Raw genomic sequence first — 19838 nt, 5'->3', positions numbered from 1 at the left:
CCTTTTGTGGTATTAATCAAACACGCAAAATATTATGCAAATTGGTTCAGATTTACATATAGCTTCCATATATATGCATCGCTCGATTTTCCCAAATTTACATAAGAATATTGCTCGATTTTTACAAATTTGGATTTATTGTCCACACTAATTGAGCGATTTTATCTTTTTTAATAATGGGCTCAATATTAGTGGCATACCAACTCCGTAGGTGCAATATCAACTACAGCCAGTGTTGCTAGAAGTAGGGGAAATTCCCTATATGTACACTGTTAGAAAAATATGTTTTTCATATGTTCCGATATAAACAAAATGTGTTTCGGGCACAATTTTAAAACACAATATACTTAAGTGCAAACATGTAATGTTCCTAAACTAACACTAAATGTTTGTTTGGACATCTATGTTAATATGTTAGAATATATTATGTTTGGGGCATGAATGTTTCATAAAAATCATATGTGTGAATGCAAACATATATAAATTTACAAATTTCGACTAACCATACATATGTTGTGATATTTTATTCAAAGCGACAGAGAGAGTATAGAGAAAGAAATGGAGATGGAAACCGGGAGAGTTAACGAAAGATATCAACATAACACAGCGAAAGAATCAAAAAAGAACAATTTCTGTGAAACCGCTTGTATCTTTTTTCGGAAAACTGTTTTATGATAAGGCCAAAAATTTGATATGCTTAAGTCTAAATATTATTTAATTTGAATAAAGAGAATAGACATTCGGAACCAAGAGAATAGACATTTGAAAAACAAACAGCTATGTTTTCGCCTTGAGAGCAGCATTTTATGTATGTGTGGACATGTGTTTTGTTTATCATTTTGGCATTATGGGCACATTTTTTTCTTCATAAAAATAACGAAAGGGCACTATACTCTTTTTAGAGTTGGGACAGTAAAATGAAATAAAGAGGAAATAGTGAAAAATTACACAGTAAAATGTATAAAAACAAAGTTTAGTTCCTCTTTATTAATAAGTGGTCCACGAGGAGTTGGCGGACACCTTCAAATATAAAAGCGAGCATTAAGTTCGAGTTTTGCAGCTACACGCAAAGAAAAAAAAACGTTTGGAAAACGTGTACCGAAAACGTTCTTCTTTTGTTAGAGTTTTTTGAATTGCTTCGAAAATTTTAAACTTTTATCACCAAAAAAATTCTTTTGTTACAAAATTTTTATTTTTTCAAGTTATTTTTGAAACAACAACACAGTCCATTTCGTTTATATCAAACACTGTTCTTTTCCGACTTTAGGTCTTTAATAAGACACCGTTTACAGTTCAAAATTTAATATACTACAATGTAATGTTGAACATTTTTTCGGAATCTTCCGAACATATCTGGAATATATGTAAAAAAAAAACAAAAAAAAACTTTGGTCGAAGCGGGGATCGAACCCACGACCCTTGGCATGCAAGTCGGACGTAGCAACCACTGCTCCACGGTGCCAAACTAAATGTTTGTTTCTGTTAAATAAACTTTGTTTATTCGGTTCGTGGGCGCCGCAAGCTATGCTATATAAATATAACTTATATGGATATTTATCTATTGATGACCATAACAGGTACATAGCTCAGTGGTTAGTGTGTTGGCTTACAAAGTGCATGGTCCGCGGTTCGATTCTCCGTCCAGGCGAAAGGTAAAAAAATTTTAAAAATTTATAAAATCGTATAATTTCTTCTACATTGTTGGTATTACAGAAAAGAATAAACGTTTATCACAAAAAGTATATACTTTTCTTCCAAATGCACTTCCTTTCAACGAGAAGCAAATGAGAAACGAACTTTGTTTGTCTAAAATTTCGTTTGGGAGGAAAGAATTATTGTTTTGCGTGTAAAACAATTTAAAAAGTTTATTTTCTTTAAAATGAATTATTAAAGAAAAATAAAAGGCATCTTAGAGCGGGGGTGTTAAATGCTAGTAAAAAACTGTTCACTCCTAAATAAATTTATGTTTATATTATAAAATTATTTATGTATGTTTATACTCGACTCCACATTCTTTTTTCGTTAGAGTTTTTGAACACCTTCCAATTTTTAAAGTATTATACCAAAAACATTTTTTGTTACAAAATTGTTATTTTTGCAATAAAAAAATAATATTTTATCCAAAAATCTGTCAATTTCGTTTATATCAAGCACTGTTACTGACTATAAATCTTTAATAACACACATTTCGAAGTTTCATTATAAAAATTTAATATAATATAAATATAAATGTGTAAATTAAAAAAAGTGTTCGGTCGGAGCAGGGATTGAACCCACGACCCTTTGCATGCAAGGCAGACATGCTAACCACTGCTCCACGTGGCAAACAAATGTATGTTTCTGTTAAATAATGTTGTGTTCGCAAGGGCTCGTGGGCGCTGGAAACTATGCTATATAAATGTAACTTATAAGGATAATTATCTACTGGTGACTATAACAGCTACGTAGTCCAGTGGATAGTGTGTTGGCTTACAAACTGTATGGTCCTCGGTTCGATTCTCCGTGCAGGCGAAAGGTAAAATTTAAAAAAATTTATAAAAGTGAATAATTTCTTCAACATTATTTGTATTACAGAAAAAGGTGCCAAGAACTAAAATATTTCGTGGAAGTGAAAATTACGAGTATGTTAGGCAATGAGCACAATCGTCTTTGGTAAAAATTCTTCCAAGCATATAATATTTTTGGGCCCAAAATGCTTCCAAACATATAATATGTTCACATAAAACAAACATATTAATGTTTCGGCAGTATCCAATAATATATGTGCTTCCTGCAAAATATGTTTGGAACATATGTTAAAGAAGCGATTTTTTTTGAGGGTGTAGGTTTTTTTTCTAATATTTAGCGTCTTGTAGGAACGTAGGGCCACAATGTAGGGAAATTTTCACTCAACACAATTTGTAATAATTTTTACATTTTGGTGGCCCTAGAAGAGGGAATTAGAAGCCGGCAAGGCTTGATCTTTAACAATGTGTGGTAACAATAGTTACAACTCCTGCCAAAAAAATCGAACAAAATTTGAAGATTACCAAAAATCTACCAAATAAATATTTCTATAGAAATTTTTGTCAAAACTTTATTGTAGAAAATGTTGTTACCATTTTATTTCTATAGAAAATTGAGTCAAAATTGTATTTCTATAGATTTTTTTTTTCAAAATATTATTTCTATAAAAATTTTTTTCATAATATTATTTCTATGGATTTTTTCAAAATTTTATTTCTATAGATTTTATTATCAATATTTTATTTCTACAGAAAAATTTCTCAAAAAAAAATTGTTTATAGAAACTTTTGCCAAAATTTTACTACTTTTGGTAGAATTCTACCAACTGTGCCAACCGTGGTAGTAATACAAATTTATTTTCTGGGTTATATACGTTGCATTTCCATGTTTTAAGATAATAAAGTACTTAGAACCATTTTTGTTTTGTAAAATTTGTTTAAATTTAACAAAACTATTGTAGGGAAAATTTGTTGAGAATGTATGGGAAAGTAAGGAACTTTTTTTGTGCTTGTAGGGTAAACCGAACATTTTCCTTGGCAACACTGACTATGAGCTATAGTCAGATTGAGACAAAACACCCATAAACATGTACCCCTTAATTTTCTTAAATACGCAACTGCGGTTTATCTCCCAGATCTATATCAATGTTACCTCACAAATGCTTATGATTACTAATTCAGTAAGGGTGGTTTAGGGTATGATATAGTCGGTCCCGCCCGACTTTCTAATTTACTTACTTGTTATGTTATACATCGTTTATTATTCTCGGTATATATTTTTGTATAAATATATTTTTGTCATTTAAACTCAACAAAAAATTGAAAATTCTCATACTTGTTCAATTTTAAAGACTGATCCAAAATAACTTCATCGGAAGTGGAAATTAATTGAAGGAGAGATCCCCGGATGCTTGAAAAAAGGAACAATTTCCAATGTTTTTGCTGGGAATTAATTGATATTAAATATTATTATGTTTGATTAAAATATTTTCAGCTCTCCCTTATGATATACATATACCCTTCGTGGATACTTTGAAGAGTCCTTTGTATGAAATTTTATACCTAACGCAGTTGACAATGTCCATGCCGTTCGTTCTACTGACTTATGTGCCATTCACCAATCTCCTTATTTCGTGGCTTACATTTGCTGCAAGTTTATTGAAAATATTACGCCATAAATTGGAGGCTTTGAAGCCTAGTGCCGATGAGATAATGTTACTTCAACTGCGGGAATTGATCAAATTCCATCAAAGGATTATAGAGTAAGTGTGGAAATGTTGTGATATTATATTCTGTATATAAATGGATATAAAATTGGATCGTGGTGATATGTGTGCAAACAAGCAACATGATAACGGTGAAAGATCATGATCATTGATACCTTGTAATTATCTACAGTGACCATTTACATGCTTATCTCCTCCCCAAGATCAATGATTTAAATATAAGGAAATGTCATTTTTAGGACTGTGTTAACGCGAGCAAAATGTCTTTTCTCACATGAAAAAGAAAATGTTTTCCCATCAAAGGCATTTAATAACACATGGGAACAATGGTTCTGTTGATTAAGAACTAAATATTGTTTTTAAGGTTATTTGGGACGCCCACTAACTGTTTCTTGACCAAAATTTTAATTTTTAAAGACCATTTTTTTTAATTTATTTGTTTTTTTTTTTCAAAACTTGAACGATATCTCTAAAACTACTTGGAAAATTTAAAGCCAATATAAGCTCGGCTTAAAGAGAATATTATTTGGGAGTTTCGTTTTTTTTAATTTAATATGGCGAACCGTTTTCAAGTTACTTCAATATATGTACCGGAAGTGCCTTAATTTTGAACATAACGGTATATCTTGAAAAGTCGAGCTAATAGACAAAAATGAAGATTAGATTTGAAATCAGTGATCTCAAATTAGTAAAAATTGCTCTAAATTTCATATCAACACAAAAAAAGTTCAATTTGGTTCCCTTTGTGAAATCATTAATTAGTTGCGGTGATCATATGTTCGGATACATTTCCCTGTCCATATAATATGCATATCATTATATATTCACATTACTTATATTAATATTTGAAAATAATCTATTTTTTCTTTCATATTCTTTTGAATAATTTCCATAATAATTGTGTATCTTTTATATTTCACAGCTATTGTCAAACATTGGAAAATTTGGTATCTTTCATATGCTTGGTGGAATTAATGCTATTTACTTTAATGTTGTCTGTTCTCTTGACAAGTTTTCTTTTGGTAATTGCAAAAAAATAACCATTTTTATACACTTCGCCATGGGCCTAAATTTGTAATAATATTTGTAGCAGATATGGCGACAGGTCTCTGGACTTGACTTCTTAAAATTCTTGGAAAATGAAAATGCGTTTCGTCCGAAGTTCAAGTGTGACTCCCACTATTGTTCACTGGGTGGCTTTCGATAAAGCTGGAAAGAAATTTGTCCATAATGTGACCCACTATCAGGACTCGGCAATAAAAAGAGTCATATTATCGTTATATTCGGCTGTACTGATAGATAAGAGACAAGCAATATCACATTGGACAGTCAACCACTATATCTTTCCTACACTGAAAAAATATTGTCGTGAGGTGAAGATAGAGGAAGCACGCTCAAAAACAAACCCAGCCAAATACATTCAAATCGATGATTTGAGTTTGGCAAAGGAAAAGAGATATGCTGGCAAATTTGTTTAGGCAGTAGCCGACTATCAAACCGTTTTTCGGGAGGTTCAAGTGTAGTTCACTTTGGGTTGAGTGAATTACCCGAATTTATTCTGATAATTGGTTGATAGTTTTGCTGCAAGTAGAGGATGCTGATGAGGAATGTGGTAATTCCGAAACAGCTGTACATCCAACCATCTTGCAGTCTATAGGGCTTTGCCCAAATAAATTTGACAAGCATACTTTTCCTCCGTTGGTTAAGCTACACTTGTAGTTTAGTCAATGCATGGCTTTAAGCTGAGATCAAAAAAACAACAATAACGATTTTTTGTCTTTAAAATACGAATGCAAAATTTGCTTAACATAGAAGACGCATTTCTCTAATATAAAGATTTTTCCTTGTCCAAAAGCCGATACACTTTTCAGTGAAGTCGTATTATCCTTATAATTAAGTCATTTCACTTAAAAATGGGTATCATAACATGAAAGAAAAAATTTTTGAGCTAAGGTCAACTTGACTTTAATAATTCAGAAAAATTAAAATTTGCTTCCTAGAAGCAAGTACACAAAACCTACATTTAAAAGAGAATTGTGTCTTAAAAGTATCCTTACTTGTATTCTCCGTTTCTTTGGCTCGGAATCAATACAAAAATTTTTAAAGTAAAGACGAAATCTTGGGAACCGGGCATGCTTTCTTTTCAGTGTAAGGCAAGTTTTGATCATTCTGCCCGATTTTATAATTAGCTCTAAGAGAAGTGACAACCTTCGTATAGTTGCATTTGTAGGTCACATATTACTGCGTTCAGAAATTTTCAAAATACTCAGAAATGTCACCATTATTACAGTATCTATGTACACTGCAAAAACAGTGAACCCACCGGGAAGAAAACTTTTGGTTAATTTTAGAAAATTTTGAATATTTTTAGAAATTTTTAACTAAAAAGTTCTACAAACGCTGACATCATGCCGGCATCATAAAAATAAGTAAATATTTTTTGACAAATTTAAAACATTAAAGGGTGATACGGTCAAAATTTGGTCAAGGCAAAACGCGTGTAAATCGGTGAAATCGTTTATTTAAAAAATCAAATTAAATTTCTTTTTCAAGTTCAATTAGTATAAAATTCAGGAAAAATATTCAGTTAGGCTTTCGCTTTTCCAAATCCGAATTGCCGGGCCTCACGCTTGACACCTGCCATCAGATTTTGTACAGCCACCTTGTCCACCTTCTTCGCCGCAGAAAGCCAGTTTGCCTTGAACTGCTGCTCGTCCTTAGCAGTTTTTTTGGTCTTCTTTAGGTTCCGCTTGACAATAGCCCAGTATTTCTCAATTGGGCGGAGCTCTGGCGTGTTGGGAGGGTTCTTGTCCTTGGGAACCACCTGCACGTTGTTGGCGGCGTACCACTCCATGGCCTTTTTACCATAATGGCAAGATGCCAAATCCGGCCAAAACAGTACGGAACAACCGTGTTTCTTCAGGAAAGGCAGCAGACGTTTATTCAAACACTCTTTCACGTAAATTTCTTGGTTGACAGTCCCGGAAGCTATGAAAATGCTGATTTTCAAGCCACAGGTACAGATGGCTTGCCAAACCAGATATTTCTTTGCGAACTTTGACAGTTTTATGTGCTTGAAAATATCTGCTACCTTTCCCCGTCTTTTTGCCGTAGAAAACTCCTGTCCCGGAAGGTGCTTGTAGTCGGCTTTGACGTAGGTTTCGTCGTCCATTACCACGCAGTCAAACTTCGTCAGCATCGTCGTATACAGCCTCCGCGATTCGCGATTTGGAGTCACTACCTTCTTGTAAGTCGATAGTCCGGCTCGTTTTTTGGCTCGATGCACGGTTGTAGACGATACACCCAGCTTATTTGCGGCATCTCGGAGAGAGAGGTTAGGGTTTCGCTTGAAACTACCGGCAACTCTCTTTGTCGTCTCAGCGGCTTCCGGTTTTCGATTTCCCCGATTCCTGGCTGTCGACAAACGTTCCCCAAACACTTTAATTACATTTGTAGCGGTTGATTTGGCAACTTTTAGCGATTTTGCCAGCTTTGCGTGCAAGTAGCTCGGATTTTCGCGATGCGCGAGCAAAATTTTGATACGCTGCTCTTCTTGCTTGGACAGCATTTTGACAACTGAAGAGTGAATTCCAAAATCAAAATAGGAGCAACATTCTACACACACACCTTCAAAATGAGGGGTGTTCAGGTTTTTTAAATGCAAAATTGAAAGAAATACGTCAAGTTTATATTGACCAAATTTTGACCGTTTCACCCTTTATTAATTTGTTTCACTTGTTAAAGAAATTTTTGAAGTTTGAAGGAAAAAATTGGAGTTCAAAATTGCAAGAATGTCTTAAGTGGCATACGAAGTTCATAATGGACGCATTTGTAGTAAAATTTACAAATTTAAAGAAATAATGAACTATTTTGTGGGAAATGTGAATTTAGTAAATCTTTATGCTTAATTTGTGTATAATTTTTCCCCGTTTTTCACTTCATTTAACATAACTGACGTACCCAAAAAATTATTAGAGTAAAGGAATCTTTCTCCAAACATAATATATCCATGAACTAAAATATAGTTAAATTGGCTTTAGTGAAATAGAGAGTTCACTTTTTTTGAGTGTAAGGTTACACGTAAACAAACAGTTTACTTGGATTCAAAGATTATGACATTCCCTTAGACTTTGGTATTGATTTCGAGCCAAAGATGCGGCTTCATTAAAATTAAGAAATTTTCAGGGACCTATGTAGCTTTAAGTTTGGGATTACTAAAATTAAAATTAGGAATCAAGAAATATACAAAATCCTCAAAATATGTGTTAGCCTATATTTGAAGCGTTTACATCTAAAGATTAAATATTTCAGTTAATTTAAGGACGATTTCTTGAAATCAAAAATTTATTTCTCCTAAAATCTCCAAAAATTGTGGTTGTGTAATCTTTAATACCATGTAAATAATTTTTCAGTGTATGTTAGGTATAGTGGCAGTCCGTAATTTTAAGCTCACTTAAACTATTCAGTCCATTGTGGGAGAACAGGTGTTGAACTCATCTCTTATCGATGAGTGCTGCTCGATTGTTTGTTTAGCTCAATGACAAGGGTCCTCCTTTTTATAGCCGAGTCCTGCTTTCCACTACCGTGTCTCGGGAAAATTTCTTGAATAGGTCCCCTGGTGAAGGCAGCTCAAAATTTGGTAATTAATGGTAATTATGTTTGTTCTTTTTTTTTGCAAACACAGATGGAAAATTTCATGGCGAAAATAGCATCGTGCATTTACACTTTCTGTCTACTTTACGCTCTATTTTTAGAGTATTGGCATGCAAATGAGATTTCATCAGAAGTACGTAAGAGATTTTAATTAATCCTTTTATTCTCTAATCTTAAGTTAAATCTGAATAGAAAAAGTCACGGGTTTTGAGTAATAGTTTAGACAAAGTAAACGTACACAGAAAAAAGTAAATTGTTTTATGGGAATGATGAATTATCTTGTGCAAAAATTGAACTAAATTGTATTTCATTTTTTGAGATTTCATCAATTTAGCGAAAATTTTGAATTTTTAACTACGATTTAGGATATTCCTCCTTCTCAAAAAAAAAACAAAATTGAGCTAAAAGTATAGAAAACATTAGAGCAGAGTAGTTCATACTCACTACTTATGGAAAATCATATCAATCTTTCTCTGCTTTAGTTTACATTGAACTTATATGTATGGGCATTGAATTTTCTCCACATTTCATTCATTTAATTTTTGAGATATACTGGCGATAAAGAAAATTTCATTGGACTTTGGAAATTTCGGACTTGAAATTAAACTAACACCAGCCCGATGGCAGCCAGATTAAGTTCCAGGCTCACTTAGACTATTCAGTCCACTGTGATACCACATTAACTAAAAGTTACATATGGGCACTTCTAGTTTTAATCCCTGAACCTTCTCGATTATTTTCTTTTGTTGAACCAACCATATTGTTCAAAAAATATTAGCAGACTGCTTAAGTTAACGTTTTCCAGGTCCGCCAGTAATCTAAAGCTATATGCCCCTAAAATTCGCTTACGCCTTACACAAAATGCAGGACACTCACACAAAATGTGTTTAATTGATTCCTTTTCCTCCGCATCATGACAGCTTATACAATAGTCATTATACTTCGCACCTATAGTTTTTGCAAAATCGCCTATCAGGCAGCGACCCGTTATAGCAGATATCAGGAGTGATATCTGACGTCTTGAGAACACTAGCATATCTAGTTTGCGGTTTAAGTTTAAATGGTGTCGTTACAACCCTTGCAATTCTCCCATCGAACATTTGCCATCATAACAGCCTTCTCATGCAGTAAGAGCTTGCAGGTAGCCAGATACATACCAACAGATTCTAGTTCCCCTGGAATATGTAAGATAGTCCATAGCCTTGCTAACTCATCCGCTTTGCAGTTCCCCGGTATGTTCCTATGGCCAGGCACCCATATTAGGTGAATATTGTGCTGCTCAGTCATTTCATTGAGATATTTGCGGCAGTCGATGACTGTTTTCGAGTTAAGGAACACAGAGTCCAAGGATTTTATTGCAGTTGACTGTCTGAGTATATATTAATGCCAACATTTTTTGGAACATTTCTTCTCAGCCAATTCGCCACCTTTCTTATTGCTAATCATAATCTTTTCGCTATTCGAAGTTCCAGATCTTTAGAATATATTCCGAAACCCACTTGCCCATCCAATTTGGATACATCAGTGTAGAAATCTATATATCGGTTATTCCCCGGGGCCTGTGTACACTACGCCTCACTGTTGGGAATTAGAGTTTCAAACTTTTTGTCGAAGAGTGGTTTCGCCAAAGTTTAATCCACTACGATAGGAACATCTGGCATTGTTTTTAGGACCGACCTATGACCTACCTTTTTTCCGACCACAGCGATAGCTCGCGCAACCGCACAGCCGTTGTTGCACCAAACTGTTTGGCCAAAATGTCTAAAGGCAATAGATGCAGCATGACATTAAGGGAATTTGTTGCTGTCTTACTGAATGACCAAAAAAAAAAAAACAGTTTGCAATAAAGATACGTGTAATTTAGCATCAATAGTACTAAGAACTTTTTCCTATCCACACGTATTTAAACTAACGCTAAATTTAACTTCATTTTATTGCAAGAAAAATATTTGATTTTCCACAGAAAAATGAAATTTTCCTTTTTTTATGTAGTTTTCAAATATTTTATGAACTAAACGTGCGTATTAAGTACTATGACCCTACACTTAAGTTCAAGATGAACTAAAGCAAAAGAAAATCTTCGTACGATTCCCAAAAATAGTAAGAATGATCTACAGTATGGATAAAATGGTCATTATTTGGCGCCAATAATTGTTTTGTTTAATTTTTTCTTCTATGAAAATATAAAATATCGTGAATCGCAGTTAAGAAGTACACCAGGGCACTCAATTTGATTTGTTTGAACAACGCTTTGTGGAAATTTCAAAATGTGGAGTACAATTTAGCTCAATTTTTACATGAGTTGTGCGTAAGGAGGGCGTATAATGAGTTTGTTATTCTCTTTGTAACACATCGATAACACATCCGACCATATAATATTTGTATATACTTGATCAGGGTGAAATGCACGTTTTTTATGCAAGCATTTCAACTGACCCCTTTAAAATTTGTTTGCTTATTGAGCTGAACATTTTTCCAATTTGCTTTAAATGCAAATAAATGTTTATCGGTCCATATTCTGATATAGCTCCTGAGTTGGGCTAAATATGTTTTCGTGTAGCCCCTATATAAGCCGGACTCCCAATTTGATGGCTTGAGGGCATAACAGGTTGGCTGATAAGTCCCCGGTCTGACACATAGATGGCGTTGCTAGGATTAAATGCATACTATTTTATATAGTGCCAACCTTCAAATGATTCGTGTCAAAATTTGACACTCTTTGTTAGACCGGGGACTTATCAGCCAACCGTTAAAAGGCGCAATTTTTATGCGATTTGCTTGAAATTTAAATTAAGCACTTATTGGGATGTACTAAACATAATATTTGTATTTGTCACAGATCCACAATGTGTGTGAATTCGAATTTTAATATACTTCACGATAGATTAGATATTGCTCCGAAAAAAATTTCCGTAGTTAAACTAACGCTAAATATAACTTATTTTCATTGAAAAAAATTATTTGCTTGTAGTTAAATTTTATTATTTTTCTCGAAATTTTCCAAAGCCTTATGAAATCTTACTTTTTTTAAGTATGTCTCAAAAATTTTATGAACTAAACGTGAGTATAAAGTTCAATGACCGTACACATAAGTTCAATATGAACTAAAGCAAAATAAGATTTTCGTACGATTCCCAAAAATGGTAAGAATGAACTACTGTATGGTTAAAATGGTCATGATTTGGCGCCAATGATTTTCTTCTTTACACTAATAGAAAAAATTGCGTTTCACAATCGTGAACGGACGTTGTCAAAATGAAACGGAAACGTTCACACAAAATCAAAACGGAATGTTCACGATTTCGTCCATGGGCGTTCACGATTTCATGAACGGCATTCGTTTTTCTTTGGTCATGAAAAGTCTTAAAATAATCGTTAGACGTTGTTATGGTAACTCCGCCGTTGGTGCAATGTGCTAAGGCGACTGTTAACGTGTATCGTGCAGACAACACAGGTTCGAGTCACGGTATGGGAAATCTTTTTTTAATTTTGTTTATAAATTCGTAACCATTATGTTTTCAGGTCATGAACGCTGGTTGTTGTTTTGAAAACGTATGGTGTCATTTTTACGTTGTCAGATTGTCCCCATCTGTTCTCAGTTTGACAACACATGTGTGTTGATTCAGTTTCATGAACGGATCGTTTCAAAATGACCACGTCGTTCATGATTTTTTCTATGGGTGTACTTATAGTTCATTTGTTCTTCTATGAGATTATGTCATTTCGTGAACTGCAGTTAAAAAGTACAACAGGGCATTAAAATTTCCTGGTTTTAACAACGCTTTGTGGAAATCTCAAAATGTGGAGTAAAATTTACTTCAATTTTCGTGCGAGGTAGTTCATTCTTCCTATAAAACAGTTCACTTTTTTTTCTCGGTGTGGTCTACTTTTCTCTAATCTACTTTTTTCTAGAAGCAATGTTTTTTTCCAAACATTTGCGAAAAATTCACACTTTCCAAAACTCACATAAAACCCGCAAATAATTCAATGTAACGGGTATTAGAAAAAAAATTGTTTAATATTTCACTTCTTTTACAATTTACAGAGTTTGAAAATTGCCGATGCCGCTTACAATGTCAACTGGAATCAATCAAACACAAAGATTAGGAAATGCATACAGATTTTGATTCAGCGTAGTCAAACACCCATAAAGGTAATTTTAATTAATACATATATTAATCAAAATCCTATTTTTATACCCTAAACCACATAGTGGTCACGGTATAATAAGTTTGATCTGTCAAAAAATGTGCCTACCAGAAATATTGATTTTAGACCCCATAAAATATATACCGATCGACTCAGAATCACCTCCTGAGTCGATCTAGCGCTTGGTGTCCGTCCGTCCGTCCGTCCGTCTGTCCATGTATTTCACAGGATTCCGGTCGCAATTATTAAGCGATTTTGATGAAATTTGGTACAGGCAGTTTTTTGGGAACAAGGACGAACTCTTTGAATTTGGAAGAAAACGGATCAAATTTAGATATAGCTCCCATATATATGTATCGCCCGATTTTGACAAATGGGGTCACGTTGCACTTTTTTATTAACCGATCGTCGTTATATATATATATATATATATATATATATATATATATATATATATATATATATATATATATATATATATATATATATATATATATATATATATATATATATATATATATATATATATATATATATATATATATATATATATATATATATATATATATATATATATATATATATATATATATATATATATATATATATATATATATATATATATATATATATATATATATATATATATATATATATATATATATATATGTGTGTGTGTATCGCCCGATTTTGCCAAATTTAGCCGTAAATCTCTTATTTATCAACCGATTATACTCAAATTTGGGTAAATGCAATCTCCTATAGCACTAAATATATGTGCAAAATTTCATCGAAATCGGTTCAGATTTAGATATAGCTCCCATATATATGTATCGCCCGATTTTGCCAAATTTGGTCATAATAACCTTATTTTTGACCATAGAGGCCTCATTTATTAACTTATCGTACTCAAATTTAGCACAAGGTAATCTCCTGTAATATCAAGAAAACCTGCAAAATATAATCCAAATCGCTTCAGATTTAGATATAGCTCCCATATATATATCGCCGTTTTTCAAAAATTTACCCCTTATAACTTTATTTATGAACATAATAGCCTTATTTAATACCCGACTTACTCTACTTTAGCACAAATTAATCTTCCGAATCTGGAAAATATCATCCAAATCGGTTCATATTTCAATTTTCCCAAATTTGGCCATAATACTTTTATTTATTAACCAATGTGCTTAAATTTCAAATGTACGTGTATTAGCCGATCGTATTTAGACTTACATGTAGCTATTACATAAATCTTTTGTCCTATTTTCAGAAAGTTGGATATATTACCCACATTAGTTAAGCGATTTCCTCTTTTTATACCCTCCACCATATGGTGGAGGGTATATAACTTTGTCATTCCGTTTGTAACACATCGAAATATTGCTCTAAGACCCCATAAAGTATATATATTCTGGGTCGTGGTGAAATTCTGAGTCGATCTGAGCATGTCCGTCCGTCCGTCCGTTTGTTGAAATCACGATAACTTCCGAACGAAACAAGCTATCGACTTGAAACTTGGCACAAGTAGTTGTTTTTGATGTAGGTCGGATGGTATTGCAAATGGGCCATATCGGTCCACTTTTACGTATAGCCCCTATATAAACGGACCCCCAAATTTGGCTTGCGATTGCTCTAAGAGAAGCACATTTCATCCGATCCGACTGAAATTTGGTACATGGTCTTAGTATATGGTCTCTAACAACCATGCAAGAATTGGTCCACATCGGTCCATAATGATATATAGCCCCCATATAAACCGATCCCCCGATTTGGCTTGCGGAGCCTCTAAGAGAAGAAAATTTCATCCGATCCGGCTGAAATTTGGTACGTGGTGTTGGTATATGTTCTCTAATGACCATGCAAAAATTGGTCCACATCGGTCCATAATTATATATAGCCCCCATATAAACCGATCCCCAGATTTGACCTCCGGAGCCTCTTAGAGGAGCAAAAGTCATCCGATCCGATTGAAATGTGGTTCGTGGTGTTAGTATATTGTCTCTAATGACCATGCCAAAATTGGTCCATATCGGTCCATAATTATATATAGCCCCCATATAAGCCGATCCCCAGATTTGACCTCCAGAGCCTCTTAGAGGAGCAAAATTCAATCGATCCGGTTGAAATTTGGTACGTGGTGTTAGTATATGGTCTCTAATAACCATGCAAGAATTGGTCCTTATCGGTCCATAATTATATATAGCCCCCATATAAATCGATCCCCAGATTTGTCCTCCGGAGCCTCTTGGAGAAACAAAATTCATCCGATCCGGTTGAAATTTGGAACATGGTGTTAGAATGTGGTCTCTAACAAACACGCAAGAATTGCTCCATATCGGTCCATAATTATATATAGCCCCATATAAACCGTTCCCCAGATTTGATCTCCGGAGCCTCTTGGAGGAGCAAAATTCATCCGATCCGGTTGAAATTTGCTACGTGGTGTTAGTATAAGACCGCTAATAACCATGCCATAATTAGTCCATATCGGTCTATAGTTATTTATAGCCGATCCCCAATCACACAAAAATTGGTCCATATCGGTTCATAATCATGGTTTCCACTCGAGCCAAAAATAATCTACCAAAATTTTATTTTTATAGAAAACATTGTCAAAATGTCATTTCTATAGAAAATGTTGTCAACATTTTATTTCTATAGAAAATTTTGTCAAAATTTTATTTCTATAGAAAATGTTTTCCAAATTTTACTTCTATAGAAAATGTTGTCAAAATTTTATTTTGTCAAAATTTTATTTCTATAGAAACTTTAAACTTAATTATATACGTATTTAATCGGCCTTTTTAGTTTAATATATACCACGTATGGACTATGTGGTATATATTATGGTGTTAGGAAGTTTTAGGATACCTTGCCATCGGCAAGTGTTACCGCAACCCAAGTAATTCGATTGTGGATGACAGTATTCAGTAGAAGTTTCTACGCAATCCATGGTGGAGGGTACATAAGCTTCGGCCTGGCCGAACTTACGGTCGTATATACTTGTTTAATAATGGACTCAATATTAGTGGCAAAATCAGACATTTCTGTTCCGATTGTGATTAAACTCCCATTCCCCATCCTTAAATATGGAAATGCGTTTTTTTCCCAAACCTATACCATTTATACCCCACAAACAATGTTTACTAATTCAGTAGGGATTTTTACTGTACTCGCTTGTTTTAGATTCTATTTCTACCTATCCTTTGTCGAATTGGGAGATAAAAATCATATATATTTTTTGCGAATATTAAAAGTTCACTTCCCAAACACCCAAATTACTTCTCCCACATGTACTCCAAACACACATTTTGTCTGCGGCTACTATCGAACTTGGATCATCTCCAATGAATTTTACATGGGCTTGTCATCCCAGTAAAAAAATTTGGAAGTTCTTCCAAAGGCGCAACTTTAAAAGCACTTCCAGAAGATGCACTCCCAATGATGTTCGTTATTTGAACTACCCAGGAAGTTCTTTTAATTCGATTTTTTAAACCTTGGGTTTTTCATACTTTTAATGGGTAATTTTTTTGTTTCAAATAGGTTAAAAACAGAGTAATAATTCATAAAATGGTACAAGTCATTTAAATGTTGTCGAAAAAATGCTAAATCCAATCTGAAAAAATAGTGTATTTTTGAAAATATTTGAGGTCAAAAGTGTCCGACAAGCGTTAGAATCCATTAAATATTGTAAAAAATATAAAAATTATTTATTTGACAAAATATCACAGAATTTTTTAATTTACATCCAAAACATTGAATTCGGATCAGCTTTTATTGCTGGGATAGGACGGAAGTACACCCTTTTTGGATCCTTTGCATTGCTTTAGAAGTTGTGCCCTGGAAGTTAATTTGAATGAAGTAATTTAAAAAATTAAAAATTAAAAAACAATTATTTTTCAACAAATTTCACTTTTTTTTTCATCCATATGTTTTATTACACAATTATTTTCCTATTATCTAATTGTTACAATTTGAAAAACTTTTTCACTCCGACCAGGGGTTGAACCTGGGTTTGCTGGCACCATAACAGAACGCCTTAGCACACTCAGCACAAACGCCACTGAACATAAAGCGTCGAAAGGTCAATTCAAATGTTTGTGATATGATCGTAATACGACACCAAGGAATAACATTCCAATTGCTTCTCGAGATGTTCTTTATTAGTATGAACGAAAAAATAAGAAACACAGGTTAAAATCTCAGCAGCGGCAATTTTTTTTATCAAATATTTTTCTAAAAAATTGTTTTTTATGTCATGCATCGTTTTTATTTTCGGCATATATTTTCGTATAAATATATTTTTCCATTAAAAATCAACAAAAAAATTAAAAATTCTCGTAATTTGCAAAACCTTCTCAAAAGAACTTCGATGGAAGCGAAAAAGTCAAACGGCACAGGTTCAAATCCCAGCGGGGATGAAATTTATTTTTTATACCCTCCACTATAGGATGGGGGGTATATTAACTTTGTCATTCCGTTTGTAACACATCGAAATATTGCCCTAAGACCCCATAAAGTATATATATTCTGGGTCGTGGTGAAATTCTGAATCGATCTGAGCATGTCCGTCCGTCCGTATGTTGAAATCACGCTAATTTCCGAACGAAACAAGCTATCGACTTGAAACTTGGCACAAGTAGTTGTTGTTGATGTAGGTCAGATGGTATTGCCAATGGGCCATATCGGTCCACTTTTACGTATAGCCCCCATATAAACGGACCCCCAAATTTGGCATCCGATCCGGCGCGTCTTGGGATCCCCCAATGATTTTTTTCTACTTCCGATGCAGTCCTTGTGGACAAGTATTAGAAAGAACGCAATCAGGCTATTTTATTTTGGACAATTTAATTTTACAAAAAATAGAAAACTAATAAAAAAACTAAAAAAAAAATAGAAAATTAATAAAATAGTAAAAAAAATAATAAAAAAAACCAGTATATACGGCCGTAAGTTCGGCCAGGTCGAATCTTAGGTACCCTCCACCATGGATTGCGTAGAAACTTCTACGAAAGGCTGTCATCCACAATCGAATTAATTGGGTTGTGGTATCTTAAAACTTCTTAGCATCGTTTTCTAAATTGTGAGTTAGTACATACGTGGTATATATTATACAAAAAAGGTATGTAAAGGTAAGTCTACAAATAATTACTTATCGATATGGACTTTTGTACGGTACGTAGAGAGCCAGAATTGAAATATGGGGGTCGCTTATATGTGGGCTATATACAATTATGAACTTGATATGGACCAATTTTTGTGTGATTGGGGATCGATTTATCTGAAGGCTATATATAACTATAACATAGACTGATACACGCAAAGAAAAAAAACGTTTGGAAAACGTGTACCGAAAACGTTTTTCTTTTGTTAGAGTTTTTTGAATTGCTTCGAAAATTTTAAACTTTTATCACCAAAAAAATTCGTTTGTTACAAAATTTTTATTTTTTCAATAAAAAAAGTTATTTTTGAAACAACAACACAGTCCATTTCGTTTATATCAAACACTGTTCTTTTCCGACTTTAGGTCTTTAATAAGACACAGTTTACAGTTCAAAATTTAATATACTACAATGTAATGTTGAACATTTTTTCGGAATCTTCCGAACATATCTGGAATATATGTAAAAAAAAACAAAAAAAAACTTTGGTCGAAGCGGGGATCGAACCCACGACCCTTGGCATGCAAGTCGGACGTAGCAACCACTGTTCCACGGTGCCAAACTAAATGTTTGTTTCTGTTAAATAAACTTTGTTTATTCGGTTCGTGGGCGCCGCAAGCTATGCTATATAAATATAACTTATATGGATATTTATCTATTGATGACCATAACAGGTACATAGCTCAGTGGTTAGTGTGTTGGCTTACAAAGTGCATGGTCCGCGGTTCGATTCTCCGTCCAGGCGAAAGGTAAAAAAATTTTAAAAATTTATAAAATCGTATAATTTCTTCTACATTGTTGGTATTACAGAAAAAGGTGCTAAGAACTAAAAAACTTCGTGGAAGTGAGAAAGATGTGAGGGAAAATGCAATTAGCCAGAAGTCTTTATGAACTTGTTTTTACATCCTGGAAAAGAATAAACGTTTATCACAAAAAGTATATACTTTTCTTCCAAATGCACTTCCTTTCAACGAAAAGCAAATGAGAAACGAACTTTGTTTGTCTAAAATTTCAACCAGATCGGATGAATTTTGCTTCTCCAAAAGGCACCGGAGGTCAAATCTGGGGATCGGTTTTATTGGGGGCTATATATAATTATATGGTATATTGTTGGATATCATGTACTAACATCACGTACCAAATTTCAACTGACTCGAATGAAATTTGCTCCTCCAAGTGGCTCCAAAACCAAATCTCGGGATCGGTTTATATGGGGGCTATATATGATTATGGACTGATATGGACCACTTTTGGCATGGTTGTTAAATATCATGTACTAACATCACGTACCAAATTTCAACCGAATCGGATGAATATTGTTCTTCCAAGGGGCTCCGGAGGTAAAATCTGTGGATCGGTTTATATGGGGGCTATATATAATTATGGACCGATTTCGACCAATTTTTGCATGGGTGTTTGAGGCCATATATTAATACCACATACCCAATTTCAACCGAATCGGTTGAATTTTGCTCTTCCACGAGGCTCCGGAGGTCAAATCTGGGGATCGGTTTATATGGGGGCTATATATAATTATGGACCGATGTGGACCAACTTTTGCATGGTTGCTAGAGACCATATACTAACACCATGTACCAAATTTCTGCCGGATCGAATGAAATTTGCTTCTCTTAGAGGCT

General features: G+C 33.8%; 2 protein-coding genes across 2 annotated transcripts in view; one reads left to right on the top strand and one right to left on the bottom strand.

The window, feature by feature from the left end:
- The window catches only part of LOC142241886 (electron transfer flavoprotein beta subunit lysine methyltransferase-like), a 234446-nt gene that overhangs the window by 88684 nt on the left and 125924 nt on the right, over positions 1-19838 (bottom strand). The gene's annotated exons all lie outside the window — the stretch shown is intronic.
- LOC142241884 (odorant receptor 10-like) overlaps positions 1-19838 on the top strand; it is a 29251-nt gene that overhangs the window by 5855 nt on the left and 3558 nt on the right. The window contains exons 3-6 of the mRNA XM_075313724.1: positions 4000-4267; positions 5154-5253; positions 8916-9017; positions 12930-13037. Coding sequence (XP_075169839.1) covers positions 4000-4267; positions 5154-5253; positions 8916-9017; positions 12930-13037 — 578 coding nt within the window. The remainder of the gene's footprint in view (positions 1-3999; positions 4268-5153; positions 5254-8915; positions 9018-12929; positions 13038-19838) is intronic.

The sequence above is a fragment of the Haematobia irritans genome, chromosome 5 (assembly GCF_050003625.1).
Source record: "Haematobia irritans isolate KBUSLIRL chromosome 5, ASM5000362v1, whole genome shotgun sequence".
NCBI lineage: Eukaryota > Metazoa > Arthropoda > Insecta > Diptera > Muscidae > Haematobia > Haematobia irritans.
Note: the sequence above shows the minus strand (reverse complement) of the source record. Positions and strands in the feature narration are given on the sequence as shown.